The following is an 8,629-nucleotide window of genomic DNA, read 5'->3' as shown; positions in this document are numbered from 1 at the left end:
GCCTCTGCCTTCGGCTCAGGTCATGATCCCAGGGTCCTGGGATCAAGCCCAGCATCAGGCTCTCTGCTCAGCAGGGAGCCTGCTTCCCTTCCTTTCTCTGCCTACTTGTGATCTCTGTCTGTCAAATAAATAAATAAATAATCTTTAAAAAGAAAAGATGAACATTTTAAAAGCCGGGGAAATGAATAAACTGAAAGCTTGTTGGTGAGCAAGGAAATATTCAGATGGTGAAATGTTACTTATTCATCAAATTAGAAAAGACAGTACATATTTGCTTTGGCTTATCAACATATTTAGTCCTCAGGGTAAAAAAATCAAAAGAAGCTTCTTGGATAGCAAATATTTCGATTAAGCAATAATCTATATAAGTTAAACCCATTGAAAGACAAAAACAAAACAAGACAGGAAGAGAGTTGCATATTTTTTGAAACTTCAAAAGATTAGTTATCTTTGTCTCCTTCTTTCAGCAGAACTAAGATATTTCCACGTTTTTCCCAGCATTTAGATAAATGCTGGGAAAAACGTGGAAATATCTGTTACATTTGTAACTGATTTTTGCTAGTATATAGAAGGAGTGTCTGATCTAAAGGCAACAAATAACTGATTCCCGCTATTATGAAAATGTTATGATGAGGATTAGACCTATAAATGAGGATGAACAAGTTTCCCCTTTTAATTTCTAATGTTTATGGATCTGAGCCAGTTTACCCTCGGTGGGCATCTTTATTCTGCCTAGTGTAGAGGAAAGATACATGAATGTGACCAGATGACTTCATTTCATGGGGTTTATGAACAATCACCCTAGTTGGCCTGGGGAGGTCACTGAAGGTCCAGGTTCTCAGGCATGGGGAAGACCTTGGAGATTATCACTAGCTCCCTTCCTTGCCCACACGGATATGTGATGGCTGGAAAAAATTATTCAATCTCCTAGAGAATCAGTTTCTTCATCTTTATATTTGGGCTACTAATAGAACCTATGTGATAGGATTTTATGACTAATAAGTGATTTAGTATGTATCAGAATGCTTAGCACAGTGCTCAGCACATAATGAGTAAACTTAATAGAATTGTTAGTTATTATTTAATCTTTGGCCAGTAGAATTAATTCCATTGTTGGGCTCAGTGTTGAATGCAAGGGAAACAAAAACAGTAAGTCATGGTTCTTTATAGGCTTCGTGGAGGACATGATGTAGCCTGATATATGTCTTGAAAGAAAAGGAGGAAATAGCTAAGTAGAGGACCTTCTGTAAGTTTGTTTGTGGCAGAAGGAAGAAGGCTGGGGGAAGTGGTTGAAGAGGAGGCCAATGTTTTCCAGGAAGATAGAGCCCTGTGGAACCAAGATGTTCTTGTGGGGAAACTGGAAGTAATTAATTTAATATGGCTAAAGCTACTTTGTGAGGTGGAAAGTGGTAAGAGGTGGAAAGTGGTGCATGATGAGTAAGATCGTGCAGGGATTATGTAGAACAAGAAATGCAGTAAATCAAGACAAAGACTTGGATAATCCTAACATGGTGTAGATTAGGAAGCAAAACCCCAAAAGCAAACAAGTTTTCTGCTTGCCTTCCTTTCCCAACCACCCAAGGAACACCTGGTGCTGGCTGGGAATCATTTCTTATCTTTTCAGATAGGAAAAGGCAGCACTGGGGGTGGGGGTGGGGATGAAGCCTGAGGGGCCAAGTAAATCTTCCTCATTAATCATAACTGGGAGAGGAGAAGCTAGAGAGAGTCAGACAAAAAAAGCAACAAAAGCAACGGCAACACTGGAGGATTGAGTTTAGTGGATTTAAGCCATAGAGTAATGGAGACTAGCAAAAAGGGGTTTGCAGAGGGTTACCATAAGTTATGACCTGAATCCACCTTGATGTTGAGAGAGAAAAATTTGAAATTTCTCTTACATTATTTTGGAATAACAGGACTGTGCTTTTGTGGGGCAGAGACAAAGCCAAGTGTAGTCCTAGTTTGATTATGGTTATTGAAGGAACTGTTGGATAGGTATTAGGAGAACTAAGAGAGTGTAATAATAAAAATTTAGTGTCATACAAATATACTATTACTACTATACTAAACTACTAATAGTAGTAAAAGTATTGCCAACAAGTACTGTTCAATTCTATGGGTAGGTACTATCATCCTTCCCATTTTACAGATAAGAAAACTGAGGCACAGAATGTGCCCAGGGTTACAGAACTAGTACTGAATGAATTCTGGAATTGAACTCACTCAGGCTTTTGAATTTACAGAAGCCAGTGGAATCAAACTTCTAATTAAAGGACAGCATTGGTAGAGGGTAAAATTTGAAGTCAAAATTCTTTTTTACTATCTAATATTTTATTTCCTCTGTAAGAGGAAATTATACTTAATGTAGATATATTATTATCCAGTGCATTTAAGTTGGGAATTATTATAATGCAGTTAAAGAGTAGTGTCATTGGACTGGGGGAGAGGCACATGTTTTCTTTCATAGAATAAAATATGCTTCCCCCTCTCCCATGCACATAGTACCTTAGCACATTGTGGATCCTGAATAAGTGCTGGCTGAATTGATACGTACTGTAATAAATTCCCTCAATTTGCAAGGTGCTTGGTAGGTGACTGCTCAAGCATGACTACTCTGATTAAAAAAAAAAAAAGCTTGCATTTATTTATTTGAGAAAGAGAGAGAGAGAGAGCACGCATGAGCATGCACACTTGCCCGTGCATTAGAGGGGAAGGATAGGGCAGAGGGAGAGGGAGAAGCAGACTCCCTGCTGAGCAGGGAACCCAATGCAGGGCTCTATCCCAGGACCCTGGGATCATGACCTGAGCTGAAACCGGTCACCCAACCAACTGAGTCACCCAGGCGCTCCAAGATGCCTACATTTATAACCCAGAGTGCCTTAAGGTATTGGGTTAGTCTGATTCATTGTCTCCTAATAGAAATGAGGTCCTGAGTTTACTCAATTAAAAAAAAAAGATTTTATTTATTTATTTGATAGATCACAAGTAAGCAGAGAGGTAGGCAGAGAGAGAGAGAGAGAGAGAGGAGGAAGCAGGCTTCCTGCTGAGCAGAGAGCCCGATTGGGGGGAGGGGTGGCTCCATGCGGGGCTCAATGTGGGGCTCAATCCCAGGACCCTGAGATCATGACCTGAGCCGAAGGCAGAGGCTTTAACCCACTGAGCCACGCAGGCGCCCCGAGTTTACTCAATTTTGGTGGGCACACAGGTGTTGCCATTGCTTTGGATTCTTCCTTTTCCTGATGTTTTTCCTCCCTTCCCCTGATGTGCTGGATCTCTGTTGGATCTCTGCCCTGGATCAGAAGTTGGGGAGTGGGAGGGCTTACCCGTTCCAGCCAAGTTTAAACCTCCACACTCTTCTGCCTTTCCAGTCTGGATGGATTTCCAAGAGGATTCGTTTTCAGGCTTTTAGGGAATAAAAACCCCTTTGAGTTTATGCCTCTTTGGTGCATCTGGAACACAGGAGAAAGGTGCATTTGTATTTTTGTGTATTTGTGTAGGATCATCTGTCTCACATGGTAATTTCCTTTAGACAAGTGCTGGGCCATGGTCTGTGAAACATGGCCAAGGTTTTGCTGCATATTTTTTAGACAAATTTAAGAATCTCTATATATAATCCAATTAAGTGTTATAAATTCAAACTAGCCATTTCATTTCTCCTTATATACATATTCCTTCACAGGATTAATTAAAAGCTATGAGATTAATGTGCATTGTGATTGATTGAGTTTTAATAGCTACTTTGGGAAAATGATCCACAATTACTGTTCTAGTACTTGTAAGTTTTTAAGGTCTATACAATGCATTTATACTCTCTTATCTTGTTCACCAAATTCTTCAGCACATGATACACAGTATAGGAGTCAGGTCCCTGGGCAAAGTTTACCCATCATTTCATGTCCATTCAACGTTTTATTGATCGCTCACTCTGCTTGGCAATGTGGTAGAACTACAGACTATAAAGACAGAGATCAGGGTTCCTGCCCTGGTCTCTCAATCCTACTGTCAGGAACCTGGACGTCACGAAACACATCAAAAGCAACATGTCCAGAGAGGCCTTACTTCAAATGTGCACATTCCTTCCTCCAACTCTAAAATAATATTTCTACTCAAATGTCTTAATTCAATGAGAGTTATTTGAAATCTCACGTCAGCTAATAAACTTAAGGTTTCGACTAGTCCTACTTGATTTAAAACTGTTACTGCCGATTCTTTGCCTTGCCAATCCTTCCAGGTCACCTTTAACACAATTCGCCTGGAAGAGGCTGTGCTAGCATTCTGGAAGTTTATAATTAAGTTCAGTGTGTATGGGAGAGTGGGGGGAGGAAAACGACCGTTAATTATAGAGTTTCGTTTGTGAGAGCCTGCCAGGGTTTTAAGAAGCAGGAACGGAGAGGCGAATAAAGCTTTCCCCGTCTCTAAACAAAAGTCGCAGGGGAGTTCTCGGCGGGACCGGGGAGTGTGGGGTGCCCTTGGACGTGGGGGGGTTGGGATGCTCGGCCAGCCCTTCGTCCACCACTGTCCCCTTTGAGCTGGGTCTCAGGCCCTCGTTCCACAGCGCTAGCGCTGCCGGGGACTCTGAAGGACCGGGGCTTCGGCGCAGGCACCTCACTCCCGGCACGGGCGGCGACAACGCGCACGGAAGTGCGCTCAGCTCTCCCCGGTCGCAGGACGACTCTCCTCCCCCACTTCCTCCGGCGCGGCGGCCCGGCCTCCGGGGCCGGCCCCTCCCCCTTCCCCGCCTCCCCACCCCGCCCGCCACCGCGCTCAAGCTGGGGGGTGAGGCGCTCACCCGCGGAGTCCCCAGCCTGAGCCGAGGCGCTGGGCGGCCGAGCTGAAGGGAGGCGAGGGGCCGCCGCCGCTGCCGTCCCCGCCCCGCGCGCCCTGCGCCCCACTTCCCGGGCGGCCGCTGGGCAGCTCGGCAGCTCAGCCCTCTTGCTTCCTCCGGCGGTGTCCGGGACTCGCCGCCGAGCGAGTGACGGGCAAGTTTCGGCGTGTGAAGGCGGCGGCGGGCCGCGGACACCGTGCGCTCCGGGAGGGGTGGCCGCGGCTCCGGCCTCGGCGCCCCGCGCGCACTTCGGCGATGCCTTCTCCGCCGCGGCAGCGACTGCGCCTTCGCCCTCGCCGCCTCCTGTTCCTTCTTCCCGGATTCCTGCTGCCTCTTTGCGGCGCCTTCAACCTCGACGTGGACAGTCCTGCCGAATACTCCGGCCCCGAGGGAAGTTACTTCGGCTTCGCGGTGGATTTCTTCGTGCCCAGCGCGTCTTCGTAAGTGGCCGCCCTGGGAAGGGGAATCAACCCCCTCCCCCACCGCGCGCACCCACCCTGCGTTTCCCGAGGGAGAGTCTCCGGGAGGGATCCCGGCGTCTGTCCGTCTGTCTGTACCCCCCCACCGGGGGGTTAGCTTCTGGGGGGATGAAATATCTGGGGGACGTGAACCCCCGCGGCCCCCACCCGTCTCCTCAGTTCCCCCACTCTTCTCCCCAGAGGAACAGCTTTGAGGCAGACTTGTGCTTCAGATTCGGGGGAGGTGGAAAGCAACAAAGGCTGGTCCCGCCGGACCCCGCGCCGCCTCGGCGGGTGTCCCGGACTCGGATGGTCCCATTTCCGAACTTCTTTTTCTCGGGTACCAGTTCTCCTTCCCCGTCCTCTGTCCGTTTCACGGACTTGAACTCCAGCCCCTTTCGCTCTCCCTGCGCAAGCCCTCCCCCACACTTTCCGTCTGTTTCTCATTTACTCCTTTTACAGACTTTCTGATGACTAAAATGACCAGACTGTCGTAGTAAATTCATTGTGTCTTATCTCCGGTACTGACAGACCTTTGCACATGTGAGAGTGAACAGATGAATTGAATGTGTCCTGTGTTCTTTTTATAGTGATTCATTATTTAGGTCATTGTTCAGAAAGAACAAGGGTGTTTGCTGAGTTTTCATTCACTCCCGGTCATTTGAATACTGCAGTATTTAACAATTCAGTTATGTTTTCAAATTGCCAGTGTTTCGCGTTTCAGAGGCCCTCAGGATTTGTTAACAAGAGTTAATGTCATTCTTGGATTCAAAGTTGTCTCTGACTTTACCAAACGATGACCTCATTGTCACCACCTCACCCCCCCATATTAGCGTTAGAAGTACTTATTTAATAAATGTTCACTAGATGTCTTATGATGTTTAAATCTTGTTTTCAAGAAGCAAAACTATCCTTAGGACTCTTTGCAAGCTCTTAGAAATTGCACCATTTCCCTCCCTTCTATAATGAAGATACTATTTTTGAAGTGGGGGAGAGAGGGGATAATTTTGATGGTCAGTACTCGGATAGGACCATTTTTCCAACTCATTCGTGCCTAATTTGAGTTTGATCTAAATATTATTTCATGACTGTTATAACATTCAGCAGGATTTCTTCTTAGTAGTGCGAGTGTTGATTATCATTCATTTTGATGAAAACCTTTGCAGCAGTAAGTTAGTTGGAAGCAGTTAGTGGAAACTAGACATTTTATGTCATGAACTCAGTTTTGTTTGTTGTCTCCAGTTTCAGTGCTTTTTGTTGAGCACAGATCTTCCAGAATGATAAAAAATAATCGTTAACTTGGATAACATTTTCTATTTTCTCATTTAATTTAATCATTTTGCCAGTCTTACCTGTTATTTAAAAGGTTTTTTGTTTCCAGGTATTTTTAAATGTGTGCCTTTATGGTACAGATTTTATTTTATTTAAGATTTTATTTATTTATTTGACAAAGAGAGATCACAAGTAGGCAGAGAGGCAGGCAGAGAGAGAGGAGGAAGCAGGCTCCCTGCCAAGCAGAGAGCCCGATGCGGGGCTCGATTCCAGGACCCTGAGATCATGACCTGAGCTGAAGGCAGAGGCTTAACCCACTCAGCCACCCAGGGGCCTTATGGTACAGATTTTAGTTCTTAGCGGTGCTCTTTTAGATTTAATTTGTACAGAAATTCTAATAGTTTTGAAAAGACCTGTCAAGAGTTGATACTTTAAAATTAGCAAGAGTTAGCACTTAAATACTTTATAGTTGGAATGTTTTGCAAAAGGTGGGAGTAATTTTCTGGCAACCTTCTGAGTTTACTAGTGTAAAGAAAATGACAAGATGATAAACTTTAAGTGTTGTTACTATGGAAAATGTAGTAATATTGAATGGTTGGCTTGAGTTTTTACTATTTTTGATTACAAGGCTGGATGGCTAATCTTTGATTAATCATTATAGTCATTGAATATATTATGAACCCACAGGTTACATGACTTCTCATGCCGGCCTACAATGAATGGTAAGGTAAAATTGAACTTGGTTTGGTTTCATATAATATTTTGAAGTCTTCATCAGTGACTTTATAACTGATAGACAGGTGAGGTCTAGATGTAGCCTACCTTAAAAAATAGACATCAATCTTGAGATTTAAAAAAAAAACCCATAATACATAGAAACAGATTTCTAGTTACTGAGCTTTCAGATTTAACAAAGATTAAAGTAAAATTATGCTTATTTTTGTAAAAGATGCCTTTAAATTTAACAAGCATTGGAATCCAAGGTATATGAGGATGCCATTTGTATTAGCAGCTGTGTTTATTGTTGTTGTTATTTGGTATGATTATAAACTTCTAAAAGAAAAAATACCCACATAATAAAAAAATGTTTGCTAATTAAAGATTCCTTTCTTCTGAAGGAAGAATGCCTGGATTAATGAGGAAGCAACAGTAATGAAGTCTTCTCCTGTCCCTTCTGGTTTCTTTCCGTGTCTAAATACCTACAGCGGTGGTGGGCGCGGGGTGGGGGTGGGGGGGGCTCCTGGGTGGCTCAGTCAGTTGAGCACCCAAACTGTAGCTTTCTACTCCTGTAGTGATCCTCAGGGTCTTGAGATTGAGTCCTGTATCAGACTCTGCGCTGTTCCCTCAGCACCAGAGTCAGCTTGGATTCCAACTCTCCCTCTTTCCCTGGCCCAACTCTCTGCCCCCTCGAGTGCTCCCTCTGTCACACTCTAACATTAATAAAAATAAAATAAAATCTTAAAAAAAAAAAGTACCCACAGCAATTATCTTAGGTTTTACTTTGTTGTTATAAAAAATTGGTATTGAATTATTTCCATATTTATGTGAAAAGTAATGAATCACTGTTTATTAAAGAAAAGGAAAAATAAATTACTAAGGAAAAATATTAAGGGGACACCTCAAAAAAATCCCCCCAGTAATGAGTCCTAGGTTTAAAGTGAAAAGTCGTAAGAATTGTGTTTTAAAAATTCTGAAAAATGAAGAGTTAGCATTCTATAATTTTTTTCTTGTATGCATTAATATACAGTGACTAAATTGCCAAACTTACGTAAAATTTAAGGATCATATATCGGCCATGGAGTAAAGTCACATTTATCCTATGGGGAATAATTGAAAAAATTACAAATTGTACCCCAGGTTTAATTGTAATAATGATCTTATATTGGTTAGTCTATTTTATAAATTATAAAGCACTTTACTTACGTACATATGATTTCTCACTTCTCTCTATATAGCACAAACCACCAGGGGAAATAGGGAAGTGGATAAACTCATTCTTATGAATGAGGACACTGAGGCCAGAAGGGTTTTCAGTCATTTTTTTTTTTTTTAAGATTTTAAAATTTATTTACTTGAG

The 8,629-nt window shown here is 43.1% G+C and overlaps 1 protein-coding gene across 1 annotated transcript in view; it reads left to right on the top strand.

Moving 5' to 3' along the window:
* The first annotated feature begins 4,757 nt into the window (after window positions 1-4,757).
* Window positions 4,758-8,629, top strand: part of LOC308340515 (integrin alpha-V) — a 104,223-nt gene continuing 100,351 nt past the window's right edge. Inside the window, exon 1 of the mRNA XM_080799748.1 lies at window positions 4,758-5,262. Coding sequence (XP_080655874.1) covers window positions 5,078-5,262 — 185 coding nt within the window. The 5' untranslated portion in view covers window positions 4,758-5,077. The remainder of the gene's footprint in view (window positions 5,263-8,629) is intronic.

This window comes from Martes martes (genome assembly GCF_963455335.1).
Source record: "Martes martes genome assembly, chromosome: 3".
Lineage (NCBI taxonomy): Eukaryota > Metazoa > Chordata > Mammalia > Carnivora > Mustelidae > Martes > Martes martes.
The sequence above is the reverse complement of the archived record's forward strand: the minus strand, read 5'-3'. Positions and strand labels throughout refer to the sequence as shown.